This window comes from Excalfactoria chinensis, chromosome 32 (assembly GCF_039878825.1).
Source record: "Excalfactoria chinensis isolate bCotChi1 chromosome 32, bCotChi1.hap2, whole genome shotgun sequence".
NCBI lineage: Eukaryota > Metazoa > Chordata > Aves > Galliformes > Phasianidae > Excalfactoria > Excalfactoria chinensis.
Window position 1 is genome coordinate 962,753 of NC_092856.1, and position 21,835 is coordinate 984,587.

General features: G+C 55.8%; 1 protein-coding gene across 7 annotated transcripts; it reads left to right on the forward strand.

Moving 5' to 3' along the window:
• The first annotated feature begins 17 nt into the window (after positions 1-17).
• On the forward strand, positions 18-21,525 carry UBAP2L (ubiquitin associated protein 2 like). 7 transcript variants are annotated; one of them, XM_072358723.1, is made up of 29 exons: positions 18-100; positions 2,362-2,491; positions 2,872-2,949; positions 3,311-3,421; positions 4,575-4,743; positions 5,006-5,101; positions 5,695-5,740; positions 5,972-6,084; positions 6,560-6,634; positions 9,455-9,507; positions 10,099-10,184; positions 10,569-10,740; positions 11,224-11,425; positions 12,292-12,569; positions 12,718-12,890; positions 13,499-13,688; positions 14,128-14,182; positions 14,624-14,798; positions 15,152-15,224; positions 15,715-15,910; positions 16,008-16,096; positions 16,659-16,712; positions 17,238-17,319; positions 18,227-18,444; positions 18,560-18,665; positions 19,385-19,452; positions 19,751-19,948; positions 20,321-20,371; positions 20,782-21,030. In XM_072358723.1, exons 2-29 carry the CDS (start codon positions 2,402-2,404, stop codon positions 20,875-20,877), a joined length of 3,393 nt encoding a protein of 1,130 aa, XP_072214824.1. In that variant the 5' UTR covers positions 18-100; positions 2,362-2,401; the 3' UTR covers positions 20,878-21,030. The 7 variants fall into 7 exon arrangements, with proteins under 7 accessions (XP_072214824.1, XP_072214826.1, XP_072214827.1 ...); XM_072358725.1 differs by having other exon boundaries at positions 16,665-16,712; XM_072358724.1 differs by lacking the exon at positions 18-100 and adding an exon at positions 216-338.
• Positions 21,526-21,835: the final 310 nt, after the last annotated feature.

Sequence of the window (21,835 nt, forward strand, 5' to 3'; positions counted from 1 at the left end):
GCGTCACGTGGGAGAGACGCCGGGGCTGGCCCCGCCCCCTCGCCCGCGTCACGTGATGGGGGCGGGCGCCGCTGGGCAGTGTCAGTGTGTGGAGACTCAGGTAAAGTTGGTGCGCGGCGGCGGCGGCTCCGCTCCCTCCCCGCGGCCTTTCCCGCCCCGCCGCCCCGGTTCCCCTCCGTCCCTCCGGGCTCCTCTCGCTCCTCACGGCCGCGCTCCTCCCAACCCGGCCTCGCCGTCCCGGTGCGGCCCTTCGCCGGGCCCCGCTTTCCCCGCCGGGCGCCGCGCGGCCTAGTGGGCCGGGCCCGGCCTCGGGCTGGCGTAACGCGCGGCCGCCTCAGGTGAGGGCGGGCGGGGGCGGCCGCGTCGGGCGGGGGGGAATGGCGGCCGCGGCCATGAGGGCGGAAGCGGCCCGGCCTGGCGCCGCGCTGCCGGGGGGGAGGCGGAGGGAGACCCGAGTCGGGCCGGGCCTTTCCGCGGGGGGGGGGGGGGCGGGGAGCGCCCCCATTGTGCGCCGCGGCTTCGGGTCTCGCCGGGGCCGCGTCCGTGTCCGCGATGGGCCGCGCCGTGTCCGGGCGGATCCCCGCGGCCTGAGGAGGCGGCGGGGCGCACAAAGGGCTCGGAGGCGCGGCCACAACGTGCGCCCGCGGAGCTGCCCCGGGGCTCCCCGTCCCGCTTCGGGGCTCCTCAACCCGCTTCGGGGCTCCCCGTCCGGCTTCGGGGCTCCTTACCGGCCTCCCGCTGGGTTCTCTCCGCATTCAATCCGAGCCGTTGTTGCCCCCCGCCGCAGGGAGGTCTCTCCCCGCTCATTGACCTCTGTTTAGTCCTTTTTTCCCTTTGGAGCTTTCTTTCCGTGCTAGTGAAGCTTGGCAGGAGGGGGGGGGCGGAAAAGCCGCCTTTCTTCCCTTAACAGAGAAGGGAAACTGAGGCCGGGGCGTGCTGGGGCTCGCTTGGCATCACCCCGGAGCAGCGGCCGTGAGCACAGAGCCCCGTCCTGCATTGTAACACCCCCTGAATCCCCAATAAAGTGAACCGTTGCGCTCTGTCTCTGTATCACCTCTCCTTTTTAGAGGCTCCGTTGCAGCCCAGGGCTCGGCTTTGCTGGGGAAGGCGGCGCATTGCAGCCCCTGTAGTGCAGGGTCCCTTAACCCGGAGCTGCCTTGCTCCTTTTCCCTTCAATCCCATCCCCTTTTCTCTTGAAGGTTTCCCTTTTGCTCTCAGTTTCTCTGGGCTTTGCTCGGCCGTTTGCTTTGTTTGGCTGCTTTTCATTCCAGCTTCACACGCGCGGTTTCGTTGGTTTGTTGTTTTTTTTTTCCATCTGAAAGCAAAACTAAAAGGAGATGAAATGGTTGATAAATCCACCCCGAGCTCGTTGTGAAGCTCATCGTTAAGTTGGGGATGGTTTTGGGTGCCGGGATAGGGAACGTTTGCATTGCAATGTTAGCCCTGAGCTGTGCTGCAGTTACAGGTGGGAGGAGTGAAGTTGGAGCTGCTGCTGTTCCCGGTTGCTTTGGTGGCTTTGTTGGGTGTTTTTTGCATGTAAAGAGGGATGGAACAGGGCCCTAAATGCAGCAGGGCTGAGCAGAGCTGTGCCCAACCACTGCATCAAGGGGCAGAGCAATGCCGGACCCTATTGGAACTGCAGGTTGAGTTACTGCAGACACAGCATCGCTTCCTTAGTGCTGGGTTGGTCGGGTGAGACCCTTTGGTTGTGTAGCCCCCATAGGGTGAATGCAGCTCCTTGAGGGCTCTGCCATCCCCTGCTGCCCCCGTGCTGCCTGTTGGTGCTGTTGGGATCTTCCCCTTTATCTGTAGGGTCAGGCTGCTGGTCCTCATTGAGCTCCAGCACCTCCGCAGCCTCTTTGCTGTTATCCCATGTTGGCATCGACTTCTTTCCTTTTTGATTCGGTAGCTTTTTGAATGTAGAATGCTTGATAGAAGAAAAACAATGTTCCGAGATCTGCGGGGTCATTGAAATAAGGGGGGGGGGGGAAGCAAGAAGCCCAATTGGTTCTATATGGGATATAATACCCTACAGACAAAGCTGCAGCAGTGCCTGTAACTGGAGGCACAAAAGGAAGGGAGCAGTTGGGAGCTTTGGGGATCCTTGCAGGCTTTGGGATGTCCCACACTCACAGCAAAGCTGCTATGAAGCATCCTGTGCTCTATGGGGGGCTTCTGTACCAGGTCAGCCCTTCCCAAGGGGGGGCTGTTTCCCCCTGGGCTGCAATATGGGCTGGTGGATGTGGGGCTGTGCCGCTGTCTCACCCCGCTCTCATTCCGTGTCGGTGCCGCCGTGTGTGTTTCCAGTTTCTAACAGCCTGTTCTCTCTTCTCCCCTTCCCCCCCCCCGCCTTCACCGCAGCCTTCTACCTTGTAAATACTGTTATTTGTATATACTGTAAATGATGACATCGGTGGGCACTAACCGAGCCCGGGGGAGCTGGGAGCAGACACAGACACAGAGCCAGACACAGCACAAGCAGCGGCCGCAGGTAAGGGCAGCGTCCTTGGCAACCAGCTGGGTGCAGGCGGAGCCCTGGCACAGGGAGCTGGGCTGGCCCGTGGTGCTGCTGCACCCCGTGTGCTTTCCAGCCCCATTGGCCCCTATTGGGCCTCCAGAGCCTCCTGCAGTTTGTCTCCATGTTCTGGTGGTGATGAGGCGGCCGTAGGTGATGTGGGACACTTGCTGCTGTTCCTTCCTTTGCTCCTGTTTGCCTGCTTTGCTTTCTGGAGCCTCCCTGCTCCCATTTGTATCTCTTTCCATCACATCCATTCCTTCCTGGTGCAGCCTGGAAGCAGCGTGGCCTTTGGGAGCCGAGCTGATGTGCTCTATGCTAACCATCCTCTCTCTTGATATACCCCATTTCTTCAGGCCACTGCGGAACAGATTCGACTTGCACAGATGATTTCGGACCACAACGACGCTGACTTTGAGGAGAAGGTGAAACAAGTGAGTGTGAGAGGGGAGGAGAATGGCCGAGGGTTGCGCTGCTCGTGCCGTGCTGCTGTGGCTCTCCTGGACCTGCTGGGTGCAGCCTCAGAGCAGAAGGAGCAGCAGCAGCATCTCAATGCAAGGAGCTCACAGGTTGCAATTGTGGTGGGACTCGGTGACTCAGAAACTCCCACCCTCATTGCTGGGGGTTTGTTGCTTGTTTGAGGGCAGCACTAAGCTGGGAAGGGGCTGCCAAATCCTGCCATTTCTATGTGGGATTTCTCTTCTGGGATTCTCTATGGTTGCCTTTGAGATCCATGTGGATGTTGGTGCTTTCTGGGCATGGAATGGCCTGACTTTGGTGTTCTCTTCTTTCCAGCTGATTGACATCACGGGGAAGAACCAGGATGAGTGTGTGATTGCTCTGCACGACTGCAATGGGGATGTTAACAGAGCCATCAATGTGCTGCTGGAGGGCAATCCGGACACGGTAGGGTTGAGTGCTATGAGTCTGGGGAGGCCCAATTCAGTGTCACCATATACTTGGGGATAAAACATACAGCCCAGTCTCAATAACAAGAGCCAGAATGAGACACGAGTAGCCTGAGAGGTGTGGTTACCTCCTGGCTTCTTAATGCTGCTCTGCGGGGCTGCAAAAAGCCTGAGCATGGCCAAAGGGAAAACAAAAGGCTTCCCAATGGGGGTTCTGTGTCTGTGGCCCAGCAGTCACCATCTTGAGGTTCTCCTCACCAGTTGTGTGCTGGTATCGTTGTCCATTGAGTTGGGTTTGGCTGCTGCCCCTCATACAGTCACTGTTGCTTCAAGATGGTCCACATTACCCCCTTTTTTCCCCTCTTTCTGAGCCATGAGCACAGGTGGATGCATTGGGGGGGGCTGGATGCGTTGGGGGGTGGATGCATTGGGGGCTGGATGCATTGGGGGGTGGATGCATTCTGTCTTGGCTGCCTCTCCTTGCTGGCTGCTTTGCTCCTGCTGTCCCCAGCTGGGTTTGCTGTAGCAGACAGGAAGGTTCTTTCTTTCCCATTGAGCGCTGAACAAAACTGCTGTTGGAAAATCCTTTTAGGAGGAGGGATGAGATGAACGTGCTGTGTTGGGCTCTGGGAGCTGCTCCTGGGCTGCGTCCAGCTGCTGTGATGCTGATAAGGGGCAAAGTGATTAAAGGCTCGGATGCTCTCATGTTGATGGAGGCCTCTCACCTCCTGAGCTCATCACTCAGCATCCCCCATCCCAAGTAGTTGTGATCTTCCCCTGAGTTAAACTGGGCTGAAAACACCCCCATTGGAAGGACACGTTTCTGAGTTAGCTGAGCCACAAAGCCACGATGGGGCATCAGAAACCCTTTGGTTTGGAGGCACTTTTTGCTGCCAAGGATTTTTATAGGCTGGATGTGGTTGCTGGTTGGTGACCCTGCACACAGCAGGGCTTGGAGCTGATGCTCGCTGCAGTCCTTTGCAACTCAGACCATTCTGAGTTGAACTCACCTGTGGGTAAATTCTGATCTTCTCATCCCATGGTTTGGGGGGGGATTGCATTGGGAAGCAATGACTGCAGAGCGCTCTGGACCTCTCACTTGGTGCTTTTGAGCCTCGTGTTAACTGCTTTCCCCTTTTACAAACCTCCAGCATTCCTGGGAGATGGTCGGGAAGAAGAAAGGCGTCTCGGGACAGAAGGACAGCGGACAGACAGAACCCAGTGAGGAGAGCAAAGAGAACCGGGAGAGAGATCGGGATTTCAGCAGGCGACGTGGAGGGCCGCCGCGACGGGGCCGGGGTGCCAGCCGTGGCAGAGAGTGTATGCACCCACCCTTCCTTACACCCACCCTTCCTTACACCATTACATCCCAGTGTGCTGAGCACCCTGTGCTGGGAGGGGGAACCAGCCTGCGTGGTGCTGCCCTGTATGAGATGCATCCTTGGGTGATGCTCTTGTTAGGAGCATAAGGGATCACGGAGTGTTCGGTCCCCTGCAAGGCCACCACGTTCAGCAGTTGAGGTCTGGTCTGCTGTGCGCACTGATGGTCTTAACGTGATCCCTGTGTTGTTCTGTCTTTCAGTTCGGGGCCAGGAGAACGGGCTGGATGGTGGGAAGAGTGGAGGCTCTACTGGAAGAGGCACAGAGAGAGGGAGACGGGGACGTGGCCGGGGCCGAGGTACACACAGGGCTGTGGGAAACCTGGACCTCTCTGAAGAGGGAGGCTGCTAAGCTAATTAGCTTGTCCAATCTGGCACTTGAACTTCTGAATGTGGGTGTGCTGGGAGCTATAGGGAGTTCTCCCAGCACAGGGGAGAGCTGAGCTTTCCTGTGCAGAGGTTCCAGTCTGCCTGTTAGCAGCAGGGTCTGGATCCTCCCCATCCCCACCCGCGTGTTTCTGAGCGCCGTGCAAACCCTTGGCTCGGTTCTGAAGTGCTAAACAGCAGCAATTCATTCTCCTGCAAAATCTGTGCAGCTCAGGAGTTGATGCTGAGGAACAGAAACGAGAAGCTGGGGTTCAACGCTCCAGCTTTTGCCAGCTGGAAACCTCATCCAAACCTGGCATCACGCGTGGCTGATGGCACTGCCAGCCAGCTGAGGTCATTCACGTCCATAGAAAGATGCTGCTGGAAACCCCATCAGCTCAGGGGGATCCTCAGTGCTTTCAGATCATCAGCTCACAGATCCTCAGTGCTTTCATATACGAAGTTCTGATGCCCTGAATGTTGCTGGGATGGTTCCTCGTGCTGCAGCACTGTGTGTGTCTTACAGGTGGCTCTGGAAGGCGGGGGGGAAGATTCTCTGCCCAAGGCATGGGGTGAGTTTCACTGCTGTGCACAGCAGCAGAAGTCGCGTCTTTGTGCATGAACGTTACCCTTGACCTCCATCTTTTATTGGGGATTTTTAACGTGAATAAAGTAAAAAGTTGCATCATGCTGCAGTGATGCAGCTGAAGCAGAGCTGCCTTCTGGCGGTCTCTTGTTGCAGTGGGAATGAAATCAGTGGTGCAGGGAAAGAGATTGAAATCTTTCCTATTCCTGTCTGGCAGAACTTTCAACCCGGCTGACTACGCTGAGCCAACCAGCACGGATGAGAGCTATGGGAATAGCAACACCAACACATGGAACAACACGGGCAGCTTCGAGCCGGACGATGGCACAAGTAAGTGGGTCACACTCATCCTTTATAGGAGAGAAACCTTCAGCTTGTGGTTCTGATCACAAAAGCCTCCTCGTGGCAGCTGTGAAGGTGGAGACTCAGAGCTGGATGTGCCACCAAAGCCCTGGCAGCTCTCACCTCACTTTGATGTCCTTAGGAAAAGCCTTTATTGAACAAACACCTTCAGCTCCTCCGTGTGCTCAGAGCAGCCCCCGGGAGCATTGAATCACACACAATCACAGCGTTGCTCTGGGCTCAGCTCTTCCCTCCCTGCTGGCTTTTTTTTGGGGGGGGTATTTCCCTTTCACAGCCGTTTCTCAGGCTGCTGTGGGGTGATGCTTTAACCACAGTGTTGCCAGCTTTGGTTGTGTTGCCTTTGGGCATCTCCATCCACAGAGCGGCAGGACGGCTTCCCCAGAGTCCAAATTCACTGGTTGTCTTTTTTCTTTTCTCTTTCTTGTCTTTTCTTTTGTTTCAGGACTTGATTTCATTGGGGGTGAGGGCTCAAATTATCCCCGAAAATTTGACTCTGCTCCTGGTACGATCCATCCAGGTGCACCGACTGCCCCGGATCCCTTTACTTTTATTAGCTCCTTTATTTTCACCCCCCCCCCCTCCACCCGACTTGAAATATCTGTGGATATGTCGTTCTCCTCTCTTAATTCCTTCACTTTAACGAGTTTTGATGCTTGTTCTGACCGTGCTTTTACTAATGCTGACACCTCCAATGGAAGCTGGGAGAGGTTTAACCCTTTCCAAGGGGGTCTATAGAGCTCAGGTGCTGCTCTCAGCACTCCCAGCAGTGCTGCATCCCCAGCGCTGTGACGGAGCCCTCCAGGAGCTCAGGGCAGCTCAGCTCCTCTGCTGGCTGATCCCGTGCTGCTCCCACATCTCTGCAGCGCTGGCCCTGCTGCACTTTGCACACAGGGGGTTCAGAATGCTGCTCTGAGGGTGCTTAGCTCTGCTCAGCTGCCTCGGTGCTTTGCCCCTGCTGCTTATAGCTGGCCTTTAGCAAGCGGTGTTTGAGGGCTGCTTTGACACCCTGCTCTGCCACGCTGCTTTGCTTCCGAGCCGAGCTGCCCTTGTAGGGTGGTGCTTTGGGGTGAGCAGGATGCTGCTCAGTGCCTGGTCATACGATCATAGAATGGCCTGGGTTGAAAAGGACCACAAGGATCATCTGGTTTCAACCCCCCCCCCCCCCTGCTGTGTGCAGGGTTGCCAACCACCAGCCCAGGCTGCCCAGAGCCACATCCAGCCTGGCCTTGAATACCTCCAAGTCAGGTCAGTCCTTTCCTGCTTTATCTCATGCCTTGTGAAGCCAAGAGAGACCTGTGGGCTGCTCCACTTTGCCGTATTAAGGCTGCTGGGTGTCCAAAAGAAGGCCCCAAGCATAAGGGGTGCTTGCCCAGCTCCTCAGACATGGTCCTGCTGGTGTGGGTGTCAAAGCAGATGCTCCCAGCAGTGCTGCAGCCATTACAAGGAGCTCACAACCCCTTTGGGGACCTGCTGCTTTGCTCTTGGAAGTTATAAGAGGAAAGGGAGCTGGTGGGGGGTGGGGGTGGGGGGATGGAACATGGAGTGCTTCTGTTCTGAAGCACCTCCAGCTCTGACCCCCTGGTTAACCATTAACTGCTACCAGCACGTGGCTGCTGGCTGTGCCACTCTTGTGCCTTTGTCTGCATTTATGCTGCTTTGTGGTGTGGGTCGCTCCTCCAACCTTTTGGGGTGGGCTGCAGGTGGGGGGGGGGGGGGGGTCTGGGCTGCTCACCTGCTTAGGAGAAGAGATCTTTCTTTGGGACAAGCCTTGAGGTCCCAATGGGATCTCTTGTTTTCCAGCCAACCCATGAGCGCACCCAGCAGCTGCTTTGCATTGGGGCAATCGTTACTCTGCTAAACTACTTAAACCCCGCTGTGCTGCAATGCAGGGCAGTGCAGTTCAGCCTAAAAAACCCCCATAGATAACACTGATGTTTGCAAACCACTTTTGATTTTCCTCTCCTTTTCCTGCTTTGAGCTTAAGGAGGGAAGTTGCTCCTTGAAGGTCTTCTGTGTGGGGCTGGATTCCATTCTGAATTCCTTGCTGCTTTGCTTTTTGTCTTCTTTCCCCCCCCCCCCCTCCCCAAAATAAGCAATAAAAGCAGAGCCCTGTGCTGCATTGCTTGCTGCATTGGGGAGCTCTCTATGGTGATCTGGGTGTGAGCAGCACAAAGCTCAGCTCCCCAACACCCTGCTGTGCTCTGTGCTGATTGCTGAGCCCCTCCTGCTGCCTCAACCCAGGGAGGAATGACACCCTGAGGCTCCCAGCAGCCAAAGGAGCTGAGTTCAGTCCACATCTCTAGCCCTAAATCGACCTGAAAATCAATCCAAGAGGGTTTCTTGGCTCATTTCAGTGCAGATTTGATGCTCCGAACACCCCGCCGATAGATAAGCCGTTGTTTCGGCCCCGTGACTGAAATGTGAATGGGGAAAACCTTTGTTCTTTCCCCCCCACAAATCCAAGAACCTTACAGGGTTCTTCTTACAAGGGTCTTACAGCAGGATGTGCCAGCCCTCATTCCCCACGTGCTGTTTGTGCCCCATCAGCTGCTGAAGGGGCTGCTGGCCATTGAGTGCCCCCAGGGTTAACCCCACTCCGGTGCTCTGCTCTCCCCTCCTGATGCTGCCCTGTGCACAGCAGTGGCTCTGTGGGCAATGGGGAAATGCTCCCACGTTCCTTATGGGTTTGGGATCCCCCCCCATGTGAAATCCAGCATATGGAGCTTAACTTGTGGCTGTGAGGCACTGAAGGAGCAGGAGATGCAGCCGGGCGAAGCTTTTCCCTTCATTGGCAATGTTGCTCTCTTGCAAATGATGCTGCAATGGATGGTGTCTGAAATGTCCTGCCTTGCCCCCTGGTGCTTTAAGCTGCTGGCTTTGGCCATCACTCTGAAACTGGCACATTTTCCTTTCCCTAAATATGTCTTTTGATGCGGTGAGGCTTCAATGCATGGGAGAGGGGTGGGGGGGGAAAAGCAAACTGAGCCCCAGGATGGTTCCATTGCTCTGTGCTATGGGAGACCAAGGCCTGGTGGGGAACCCAACCTGGAGGAGCTCTGTCAGAGATTGCAGCTGCAGGAAGGGGGTCAGGAGAAGGGGCAGAGGGGCTCCCACGCTGAGCTCTGTGTTCCATTGGGTGCTGGGCTGTGTGTGCTCCCTCCCTGCCTCACCATCATGGGAACCTGCCCCTAAGTTTGGGGTTGGGGTCGGCTGCTTTGACTTCTGGTTGGCAAATCAAGTCCTGTCAGTTGCTTGCCAAGCTCTCCCCAGTGCTTCCCTGGCTCTTGGAATTGCTTTGCTGCTCACCTGACTTGTCTGCCTTCTATTCCCACTGTAGGTGCATGGAGGGCTGCGACGGAGGAGTGGGGCACGGAGGACTGGAATGAAGATGTAGGTACCTTCCAACCCTTCCCCTGCACACTTGTTTGCTGTCAGGTGCTGCCCTGTGTGTGCACAGCAAGAAAAGCAGCACGGATTGCTCCTCTGCAAAGTGCAAGTGGAGCCCAGGGTGGGCTCCCAGCACCAGGAGCTGCAATGGATGAGTGAACGTTGCTGTATCTGAGATGCAGAACTCAGGTCTGTGCTGGACGAGAGGCTTCAGAGCCTTTTTGCCTTCAGTCTGTGTAACCTCTCAGCAGTTCCTCGCTGCTGTGGCAGTGTTTGTTTGCAGCCACCTTGCGTGGTGCTGGCAGTTGCAGATCAGTGCTGCACACCATCGCTGCAAAGCACAGAAGAACCCAGAGGTTCTGGTGGGTCTGTGAGCTGCAGGGATGGATCAGAAGGATCGATTCCTGACTGGAGGAGCAATAAATAACACAAGAGCTGATTCTGTTGGGAGCCAAATAGTGAAGGAGATCAGACACTCAGCTCCTTGAGCTGTTCGTGGCTGTTCATCCCCAACACCTTTGTGCTTCATGGGCAGTCCTGACGTGCTGGTCTGACTTGTAATTGCTTTTTTCCCCCCCTTCTTTTGTCTTCTAGCTGTCTGAGACAAAGATCTTCACTGCATCCAACGTGTCTTCAGTGCCTCTGCCTACAGAGAATGTGACAATCACAGCTGGACAGAGGTGATGGCTCAGGGCATGACATAGAGCAAGGGGCAGACGAGTCCCAGCCTAAGCCATGCCAGCTAGATAGAAACAGCAGCTCTGAATACACTAACACAGTCTGAAACGTAGAGGGTCGAGTAAGGAGGTTTTGGGCCCATGTTCTGGCTCGGTTCTTTGCTGGTTCTATAGATTTTTGGGGGGTGTTTTCCAGTGTTGGAAGTGTGGGCTCTATGAATGTCGATAGGATGCTGCCAGGCTCCTTTGAGGCTGCTGGTGTCGGCCGTGTAAAGTTCTATTGGATGTGTGAAATGAGAACCATGGGGTCGGAGGTAGAACTGCTGTGAAAGCGAGCGATGCTGGAGCTCCTGCTCACCTCAGTGGGTTCTTTCTTTCTTTATCCAGAATCGACCTTGCAGTGCTGCTAGGAAAGACACCTTCTTCCATGGAGAATGAGTCAACAAACCTGGAGTCCTCCCAGGCTCCCTCCTTGGCGCAGCCTCTGGTGTTCAGCAATTCCAAGCAGAGCGCGATATCCCAGCCGGCCTCTGGGAACTCCTTCTCCCACCACAGCATGGTAAGGCAGCAGCACCTTTACAGGCAGTGCTTTCTACGTGTCCTATATGATGTTTGGGCATTCCATGTGTCCTATATGATGTTTTGGGCATTCCATGTGTCCTATATGATGTTTGGGCATTCCATGTGTCCTATATGATGTTTGGGCATTCCATGTGTCCTATATGATGCTTGGGCATTCCACGTGTCCTATATGATGTCTGGGCAAGGTGGGAAGCAGCAGCCTGGCATCTCCTTGCTGCAGTCCTCTGGGATGGCTGGTTGGCTGTAGATAGAGATGTCAATCCTATGGCTTAATGAGAAATGCTTGGGGTCGTTCCTGCCCTCTTGCCCCCTTAAAAATGGAACAGTTTGAGGTGTGGGATGGCAGGGATGAGATCTTCCTGGTGGGAAGGAGCAGCAGGGTGTTGAGACCCGTCTGTCCTGAGCCAAATTCCCAGGCAGAGGAGCTGCTGACATTGTTGTTTCCGTGCTGCAATTGCAGGTGAGCATGCTGGGAAAAGGCTTTGGAGATGTCGGGGAAGCCAAAGGCAGCAGCACCACGGGCTCCCAGTTCCTGGAGCAGTTCAAGACGGCCCAGGCTCTGGCCCAGCTGGCAGCTCAGCACAGCCAGCCAGGCAGCAGCACTGCTGCCTCCTCCTGGGACATGGGATCGGCCACGCAGACCTCATCCCTCGTGCAGTACGGTAAGGGAAGCAGCTCTGCAGGCTGCTGCGAGGATCGGATCTGAAAGCGGGTTTGACCATTTTACCTCCTCGGGTTCCCAAGCGAGCTGAGTTCAGCTGGAGAAATGTCAGGTGCTTTTAGTGCTGGGTGTAAGGCTGCGTGACAGGAGGTCTGCCAGCGGGCACCTGCATTGAACGGTTCTGAATACAAACACTTGTCAGTGGCACCTCACTGCTGACCTGATGCATCTTTCAAAGGAATGTGATTCTGGCGGCTGTTTGATGCCAAGAAGTAACTCTATCTCTATGCTGGCACAGAGGAGTAAAGGCTGATAAAGAGAAGCTCCTGCTTCTTAGCTGAGATGCTGAGCCCTGCTGCAGCTGAGCGCTCTTTCTTTCTTGCTGTAGTGAAATGGCTCTGGTTCAAATCGAAGCTGAATTCAAAACTGAGCCCTGTCGGTGTTGGCAGCTCCTGGTCTCTCCAGACAAGGAGCCACAGAGGAGAACAGCAGGACAGAATGGGAGTTGTGTGTCAATGCACCGCAGTTGTGCAGGGCTGGGGGTGGGCAGCAGCATTGCTGCTGGGGGAAGGAACAGGCAGGGAGCACAGGAGGGGAAGCAAACAGCACCAAACCTGTGGCACTCAGTGCCTCCATGCTGGAGGATGGAGGAGTTCTGCTTTCTGAGCTTGCTTTGTCCTATGGAGGTGGTGGGATGAACTCAGGGAAGAGGGGCTTAAAATCAAAGTGTGATGCTGGTGGGAGTTGGGGGGTGCAGGGATTCTCTGCTCCTTGATTTTAAGAGGCCCCCAAGCAGGGCATTGTGTGCAGTGCTTGACTTCTAAGGTAGAAACGAATCCTAATTTGGTGCTTTCTCCTCTCTGGCAGATCTCAAGAACCCAACAGACTCCTCTGTGCACAGTCCCTTTGCCAAGAGGCAGGCCTTCACATCCACTTCCACCATGATAGAGGTGTTCATGCAGGAGAAGCAGCCTGTGGTCACAGCCTCCACCACCGTGCCAGCGCCGCCGTCTTCACCGCTGCCCAGCAAAGCCAACCCCGTTCCCCAAATGTCCCCGGGCTCCTCAGACAACCAGTCCTCCAGTCCTCAGCCTGCACAGCAGAAGCTGAAACAGCAGAAGAAAAAAGCCTCCTTAACATCAAAGGTGTGTGTGGGGCCTTCCTGCTGTTCAACCTCCTGTTTCTGAGGGGGGGGTGCTATAGGGGAGGGCTCAGCCTTGGGATGGATGTTTAACATCATATTGTGCTGCTCTTGGGGAGTGATTGAGCATCTCTTGTGTTCTCCCCTTGCAGATTCCTGCGCTGGCGGTGGAGATGCCTGGCTCAGCAGATATCTCAGGGTTAAACCTGCAGTTCGGGGCGTTGCAGTTTGGTTCGGAGCCTGTTCTCGCCGAGTACGAATCGACGCCCACGACGAGCGCTGCTGTTAGCCAACCTCAGAGCAGTCTGTACACCAGCACTGCTAGGTGAGCAACACAGGGAGGGCAATGGAGCTCACCCGCAGGCTTGTAGCCACGCTGCATACTAGTAGACCCTTTCTGACTCTGCCTGTAGTCACAAAGGGGGGACAGTGTATGCGACAGCAAAGCACCAGCTGCCAGCAGGCTGTTCTGGGCAGCTTTAGTGACTGATCGGCCTCTGGTGCTTGTACAGAAAGCAAGCTTGTTAATTCTGCTGGACATCCTGCAGGGGAAGCCCCAGCACAGCTGCTCCTGGTGAGCAGGATCCGTCCTCCCCTGGCATGGGGGGTGTAGGGCAGTTTGTGTATCTGCAGATAGGAATAGGATGGCAATCCTGTTTTCTTTTGGGCTGGGGATGTCCCTTGAGTGCTGGCACCTGAGTGGTGACAGGCTGTGACACTCAGAGCAGTGTGAGGTGGGGCTGCAGCTCAGAGCATCCCTTCTGGGTTTGCTTCTTGCTTTGTTGGGCTGCTCTGTGTGACCCCCCCCCCCTTCTATGGGGCTCCTTGATGGGAAGGTTTGAAATGGAGACCCTGCAGTTTGTGCCAGCAGCTTTTACAGCAGGGGCTGCAAGGAGGAAAACGACCTTTTTTATTGTTTTGTTCTTTATTTAGTGAATCTTCATCTACAATTTCGTCCAATCAAAGCCAGGAGTCTGGTTACCAGAGCGGCACAATACAGACAGCAACGTTTACCTCCCAGAACAGCGCTCAGGGACCACTGTATGAACAGAGATCCACCCAGACGAGGCGATACCCAAACTCCATCTCCTCCTCGCCCCAGAAAGACCTAACCCAGGCCAAGGTAGGAAGGCAGCTTTGCTCACCCTTTGTGCTAAGGGTGGTGTAGCAAGTGCTGCCTCAATGGGAGCAGAGCGCTCAAGCAAGCCTTCCTGTGTGACCGCAGCTCACCACGTGGCTTATGGCCACACTGAGCTCCTGCTGGAGCCCTCGCTTTGTTGCTCAACTGTGTCTGGGTTAACAGTGGTCAGGCTGATTGCTGGCCACGCTTCGTGTCATGAATGAGCCCTGCTGCAGGGTGACATCCAGGCCAAGCCTTGAGTTTGATCTCAAAAGGTTTGATTCTTGCACGGTGCACACATTCAATTCACACCCACGTTGGTAGCATGCCCCTTTCACAGCTGAGGGATGGAGGGTGGTGGGCAGGGTGGGCAGGGCTCGACCCTGCATTGCCTCTGGGAAGGAGCAGCTGCAGTGCTTAACGCTTTGCTTTTCTTCCTCAGAATGGTTTCAGTTCCGTACAACCCACGCCGTTACAAAGCACGCAGGCTGTTGAAGGTAAGGATCTGGCAGTGCTGTGGGTGTCCTGAGCCTCTCAAACCCCTTTTGTGTTCATTGGATGAACAGCTGCAGCTGGGCTAATAGCAAAAACCTTTCTGTGCTGGGTTCATTGTTGCTCCTTGGCGCTGTTTGCGTACCTTGAAACGTTCAGCTTTGTGCTGATAGTTGCACAAAATCATTTATGAGTCACTCGGAAGATCTTCACCCTGATGACCATCATTTACTCTGTGGGAGGCGCCTCATTTGTAGGGCTTGAAGCTCTTTGCAGTGACCCTGTGGTGGTTTTGGGGCTGATACAAGCATGGAAATGGTTGGCAGCATTGAGGGAAGCCCCAGCAATCCCAGCTCTTCTAAATGAGCCCTGCTTGATCCTCACTGCTGCAGCACCCTCCAAGAACTGCTGGAAGCTGCCTCTAACCCCCAGCTCCATGTTCACAGGTGCTACCAGCCCCGCAGTGAAGTCTGATTCCCCCTCTGCTCCCAGCATGGCGCCTCTCAATGACGGCGTGTCTGCAGCATCGCTGCTGAGCACAGCCAGCCAGCACTCGACGGCTCTGAGCAGCCTGAGCCACAGCGAGGAGATGCCCAGCACCACCGCTGCCCAGCTCAGCAGGTGAGCCCAGGGACACAGAGATGTAATAGGCTAAAAGAGCTTAGCATGGAGGTGGTCAGTCCTATCCAAAAGGTGCCTCCTTGGGGAGGTGGAGGGGGGTCCATCTGGAGCTGTTTGGCTGTTGCTGCGGCCTCGACAATAAACATGAAGATATGCAGGGTTAGATGAGAGGCTGCGCTGTGGCAGTTCCTTCCTCTCAGGAAGCAGACAAGCCCTTTCCTTCAGGGTAGTTGCAGGCCTTGTGGGTTTCTTGGCATCTACTCACAGTTATAAATGGGAAGGGGATCTGGGCCTGGTGCTGCCAGCAGATTGTTCTGGTGCCTTGACTTTATACAACCCTCCTCTTTCTGCAGTACGTTACCCACCCAGCAGAACAGTCTGTCCTCATCCACATCCTCTGGGCGAACGTCAACTTCAACTCTTCTGGTGAGTCTGGGTCTGCCGGAGCTCTGCACCCCTCTATTCCCACCCATGCTGAAGGCTGTTTGACCCCCTGCCCACATCAGACCATAACAGCAGCTTCACTCGAGCTTGCAGTAGTTGTTAAAAACACCCCCCAGAGCTGCAAGCAGCTGCTGGAGCAAACTCCCAGCTGCTGGAGTGGCACCATTCAAACACACCCTGCTGGAGCTCCTGCAGCAGAATAAACCTCCCTACTGCAAGCGTGCTGTTCAGCCCTGCTGCTCCCAGCTGTGTTGGGATGCAGCTGCCCGAGTCTGGGCTGGCTGCTCTCCCATCTCTGGACTGAAGCCAGATGCAGAGCAGGTTTCCTCGTCGCCTGCAGCCACTCTGGGTTCACTGCAGGCTCTTGGTGCAGGCAGAGCAGTGCAGTGCTTCGCATCAGCTGCATCCCGCAGTATTCCTGCAGCCTGTTTACGTCAGCCTGGTCCCGTAACTCTTCCTTTTCCTTCCCCAGCACACAAGCGTGGAGAGTGAAGCCAGCCTCCATTCTTCTGCTAGCACTTTCTCCACCTCCTCCAGCACCGTGTCGGCTGCCCCGCCAGTCGTAAGTGTTTCATCCAGCCTCAGCAGCGTCAGCAGCCTGGGCCTCAGCCTCAGCAGTAACTCCACGGTGACAGCCTCCACTCGCAGCTCCGTGGCAACCACATCAGGTGCTTCCCCCCTCTGCTGAACGAAGGGAGGCTCAAAGGAATGGTTTCTGCTGTCGGCTTTGCCGTCTGACGTTCCCTTTTCTTTTACCTCTTGCAGGAAAAGCCCCCCCCAACCTCCCCCCTGGAGTCCCACCGTTGTTGCCTAACCCGTACATCATGGCTCCAGGATTGCTCCATGCTTACCCGGTGAGTGGGACCCCCAACACTGTTGTGGCACTTTGTCCTTCCTGACTCCACCTTCAGCTGGCAGGGAGAGATTTAACCTGGTTCATTGTACGACCAAATCCTGGTGGCATCAGGACTGAGGAGTTCGGAGCTGCTGTTTTCCATCACAGCCTTTAGGGAGCTGCCCTTTGGATGGGGGTTAATCGCAGGTCTGGAGCTGTGCTGTCAGTGCAGCGTTGACAAATGTCATACATAACAAGGGCAGCAATGCCACGAGGCCTGGGGTTGGTGGCACAGCTTCCTTCTGAAGGCGAAGACAGATCTGGGTGCTGCAGTTGCATCTGGAGCAGAGCTGTGGGCTGCCTCTGTGCAGCCTGAAGCAGCACTGCCAGCCCTTGGTGCTCTCCAGCTCTTGGCAGTGCCAGCCTTGCAGCAGTGGCTGCTGGCTGCCTCATCCTTGAGAATGGCGTGGGCCTGGACCTTCTACTTCCAGCTTTACCTGAGCTGAACGTTGGGTATCGATTGGATAAATGCCTTCTGTCTGCTCTGCGTCTCTAACGTCACCTCCTGCTCTTTTTTCTAGCCACAGGTGTATGGATACGACGACCTGCAGATGCTCCAGACCAGATTCCCATTGGTGAGTGCTGAGGATGGGCACAGGCTGCAGCCCTGGGAGCAGAGGGGCAATGAATGAATCCCTCCTTCACCCTTGGGAATGAACAGCAGCTCGTGTTGCTGTATCAGTGCTGATGGGGCTGGGGAGCTGCAGCAAGCAGAGCTGTTGTGTCCAACAGTGTCACGAGGAGCCGTTGTAGAGCTCACCTCTGATCCCAGATAGAGGCAGTAACTGAGTATTTGAGGGTGGTTATTTAGGAAGCAGGGCACTGTCCCTCGTGCTGTGTGATGTGGTGGGGAAAGCACGGGCAGGTTGAGGGGTTGCACACCAGTAGACCTTGTCTGGTTGTTCCCATAGCCAGATGAGGGGGACGGTGCATGCAAGAGAAACCTGGGCTTGTGCAGGTTGAGGTCAGCCTCAATGTGACTGATGGAACTGCCTTGTGCTCTCACACATTGTGCCTGGAATCCCTTGCTTTTCACAGCACGGCTGCTTTGCGTCTCCAAACCGAGCTCATCAAACTTCTCCTTTTCTTTTACCCTTCAGGATTATTACAGCATCCCATTCCCTACGCCCACCACCCCACTGACTGGAAGAGATGGCAGCCTGAGCAGCAACCCGTACTCTGGTAGGGGAACGGGGCAGTGAGCAGCAGTTGCTCTGAACTCGTGTGTGCTTAAGGAATTGCTGTGGGGGATCTCTCCTGTTCCAGCACTGCCCCCCCCTGCTTCAGCAGGAGCTCTTTGCAGAAGTGCTTTGACCCAGCACTGAAATCCCAAGCTCAGAGTTCAGCCCCGCTGCATGCATAATTGGCCAGCTTAACATGGGTGCTAATTAATGTCTGTGGCTGCCCCAGCCTTGCCTTTGAGCTGGGCCGGCGCCGAGAAATTCACTGGCTTTACTGTGTGAGCTCTGAATGGGGAGAGTGTTTGCATGGCAGAGCCAAGCAGGTGCTCCCAAAGAGGAGCAGAGGGGGGACTGCCTCAGCCCCATTGCCAACATGGGATGGGGAGAGGAAGCGATGCTTCCAAGTGCTCCCTGTGGGCTGCTGGAGCTCTGCAGCCTTTGGGTCAGTGCCACCAGGCAAGAGAAGAGGGGAGGTGAGAGCTCAGCTTGTAGAAAGGGGCCATTCACGCACCCTCAGCTGGAGGATGGTTGGCTCTGCTCCTCAGCAGGAGCTGTTTGCTGCTAGGGATGGGGTGTAGGAGAGCCCCCCCCCCTAACTGCCATGCTTGGGGGGCTGTGTTTGGGGTGCTGATGGTGATATGGTTGTACAGATGGGACCCAAGGCTCGTTGCAGCAGCCAGCAGCTGGTTGGTGGGGTTTGTGCAGTCAGCGCTCAGTCCTGTAGTGCAATAAGCACAGCAGGTGTCACTTCACATATGGGGGGTGGGCTGGGGGCTTCAACTGTGATGCTTCTGCTTTAGCAGAGGGGTCGGTTCGGTGCTGGTGGCAATGCTGCATCCCCTGCAGGCTGAGCTGGAGTGCAGGACTCGGTTTGTTCCTTGCTCAGCCTCCTTCCCTCTTTGCTGCAGGAGACTTAACAAAATTCGGCCGAGGCGACGCCTCCTCCCCTGCTCCTGCAACGACTTTGGCCCAGCCTCAGCAAAGCCAGACCCAAACCCACCACACCACGCAGCAGACGTTCCTGAACCCAGCGCTGCCTCCTGGCTACAGTTACACCAGTCTGCCGTACTACACAGGGGTACCGGGGCTCCCCAGCACCTTCCAGTACGGGCCCGCCGTGTTCCCTGTGAGTCCCCTCGGGGCAGAGCGTTGGGGGTTTGGCTCTGATGAACATTCATTCAGCCATTCATTCAGGGTGAATGGCCATCAGAGAGGTGACTCTGCCCCTCTCCTTCCCTTAGGTTGCTCCTACCTCTTCCAAGCAGCACGGTGTGAATGTCAGCGTCAACGCATCAGCAACCCCTTTCCAGCAGCCCAGTGGTTACGGCTCTCACGGATACAGCGCTGGTAAGAGACCTGCAGGAGCATCCTGCTCCAAAACAGGGTTGCTTTTCATTTCATGACAGGGCTTGTTGGCAACCTCACTGGCTGTGTGATGGCTCTGGGGCCTCCGCTCCTTTCACCTCTCAATGTATTCCTTTGCTGCCTTTTATTGGTCATTCCTAGGTACGTGTTTGGCTCCTGTGCTCAAAGAAGAGGAAACTGGCAGCAAAACTGCCTGCAAAGCTTATGGCTCTCACTGCTGGTTGTGCAGGGCCTGCTTTGGTTCTGCCTCCATGGCCTTTAGATTCCAGCTGTGCATTTCCCCGCTGCATTGGAACCTTTTAGAGCTCCTTGTTTCTCTTTGCAATGCTACCTCAGCTCTGCAGCCTGATGGCACATACAAAGAAAGCAGCACTTGGGTCACCCTCACGTGCCATTGCTTGTTTTGTGGCTGAGGAGCTCACAGCTCTTCGTGCTGGGGGTGATTTCATCGCCTGCCTGCTCTTCAAGTTGCTCTTTTCTGGGGAAAAAGCTGCATTTCTGGGTGCTATCAGCCCCTAAATCTGTTCCTGGAAGCTTCCAGAAGCTGCTGTTATCCACAGCAAAACAACATGTGCTTGTTACAAGCACGTAGCAGCAGCTCCGCTCCTTGGTGATGGCTCCAAACCTCAGCTGACATCCAGGCCACTCTCTGACCCCCCAGTGCTGGTTGCTGAGCCCTGACTCCTGTTTCCTTCTGCCAGGTGTATCTGTGACATCCAGTAACACGGGAGTGCCGGACATCTCGGGCTCTGTCTACTCCAAAACTCAGGTGGGTGCTGTGGGTGCTGTGCTGGCTGCTTGGCTGGGTAACAAGATGGAGAACGTGGCCTCCCTTGTGAGGAGGGGTCTGTTCTTGGAATGGGGGGGCAGCTGGATGGGGAGGAGGGGGAACACGTGGCCGTTCCCCAGTTTAAAGCAGCTCTGAGCATGGGGAGGCGGTTGGAGCATCGCTCCCTTCTATGCAGCAGGCCGATTGCCTGTGCTTTGCCATGGGTATAAGGCACAGTAAAGCACGTGGGCTTTTCCAGCCCAGTGTTCAGTTCCTCACTCAGCTCTTCCCTCCTCAGCAATCCTTTGAGAAGCAGGGATTTCACACTGGAACCCCGGCAGCCTCCTTCAACCTGCCTTCAGCTCTGGGCAGCGGCGGCCCCATCAACCCCGCAACGGCAGCCGCGTACCCCCCGACCCCCTTCATGCACATCCTCACCCCGCATCAGCAGCCCCACTCGCAGATCCTCCACCACCACCTCCAGCAGGACGGGCAGGTAAGCGGCCCCCCATGACCCCCGGGGGTCTCCATACCCCTCAATGGGGCATCTCTAGGGCTCTCTCTCCCCCCTCCCTCCCCATCCTGGCCCCCTTCCCCTTTCTCCCTCCCTCCCACCCCGGACACACGCCGTGACACACACATGCACATACACACAGGGTCGATGAGGACGAGGTGAGGAAGGCCTTGGGGTACGGTCGGGTAGTGCCCCTGCACGCAGACACACCTGGGTCCATCCTGACCTCCATAAGCCGGCAGGTTCTCCTTTTCCAACAGCCACGACCCCGCCGTAGCTTCCAGCTTTAACCGCTGTGGATTTCTATTGTCATAGTTTGTCCCTTTATTTTTACATATCCCGCTACTGCAACAGCTTCCATATTTGCAGATGATACTGTGCTGCCAACGCCAGCAGGAAGATCAGGTAATGAACCTCTCTGATGATGATGATGATGATAATGCATTGCACTCGCCCTGGGGTCTCTCCCTGCCCCTAAGGCCCCCCAGGCTCACGTAGCCCCTTCCTTCTCCCTATGGGGCCCCGCCAGGCGAGGAGAAGAGCCTGCAGTCAGGACGTGCACAGACACACACAGCCGCACACACACTCCGTGCTCAACCCCTTCCCCTTCTTTCCCCCCCTCCCCACTGCCCCCCTTTATCCCCCTCCTGCTGCTGATGGATGGGGGTGCAGCTCTGCAGCCCCGCCAGGACGGCGGTGTCACCCAGTGGGGCTGCAGGGATGGGACCCCGGGGCCGAGCCCAGCACCCGCTCCCCCTTCTAACCCTCCTCCTTTACTCCTTGCCCCCCCCCCTTTTATCCCCCCCTCCCCACAGAGCGGCTCCGGGCAGCGCAGCCAAGGCAGCTCCATCCCCCAGAAATCCCAGGCCAACAAGTCTGCCTACAACAGCTACAGCTGGGGCACCAACTGAGCGGGGAGACCCCAACCCAACAACTGCTTCCAACCGAGACCCCCAGCGAGCGACGCCGACCGATATGGGAGGAGGAGGAGAAGGACAAGACCCCCCCACCCCCCCCCCCAATTCCTCACCCCCTCCTTTCCAATAGGGGCAGCTCCAGGCAGGGCAGGGCTGGTGCAGCTCCACATTGTCTGTTTTCAGCCACCTTTTTTCCTCTCGTATGTAATATAGAATTTGTATTTTTGGTTTGTTTTCCCCCTTTTATTTCCTCTCCCTTCTCCTCTCTCTGCATTCAGACTCTGACCCATTTGCCGTAGGGGCCTTTTTTTGCTTTATATACTCCTTTAAACCCCCCTTTCAACCCCCCCCCCATTCCCTGCTCCTCCTATTGCCCCTCTGGACCCAAAGGAGTTGGAAGCTGCGCGGCCGCCTACAGCGAAACCCCTTCTATTAGGAAAATAAGAGCAAGTAATTGATATGAACAGCATTGTAAGATGAATTAGTTGAAGTGGTTTCTTTTATTTTATTTTTTTGTTTTTGTTTTTTGGTTTTTTTTTGTTCTTTTTTTTGTTTGTGTTTTTTTTCTTTTTTTTTTTTCCTTTTTTTTTTTTTTTTTTTGTACCGTGTTCTAAATTTAATGGATAAATGTGTCTTGTATATAAAAACAAAAACCCCAATCGTGGCCCTGAGTCCTCATTTCCGCGCCTGACCCCCATTGGGGCCCCCATCTCCTCCCATTGGGACCCCCCATCTCCTCCCATTGGCTTCCATCTCCTCCCATTGGACCCCCCATCTCCTCCCATTGGACCCCCCATCTCCTCCCATTGGACCCCCCATCTCCTCCCATTGGAACCCCCATCCCCTCCCATTGGAACCCCCATCTCCTCCCATTGGGACCCCCAACTCCTCCCATTGGGACCCCCCATCCCTTCCCATTGGGACCCCCAAATCCCCCCATTGGAACCCCCAA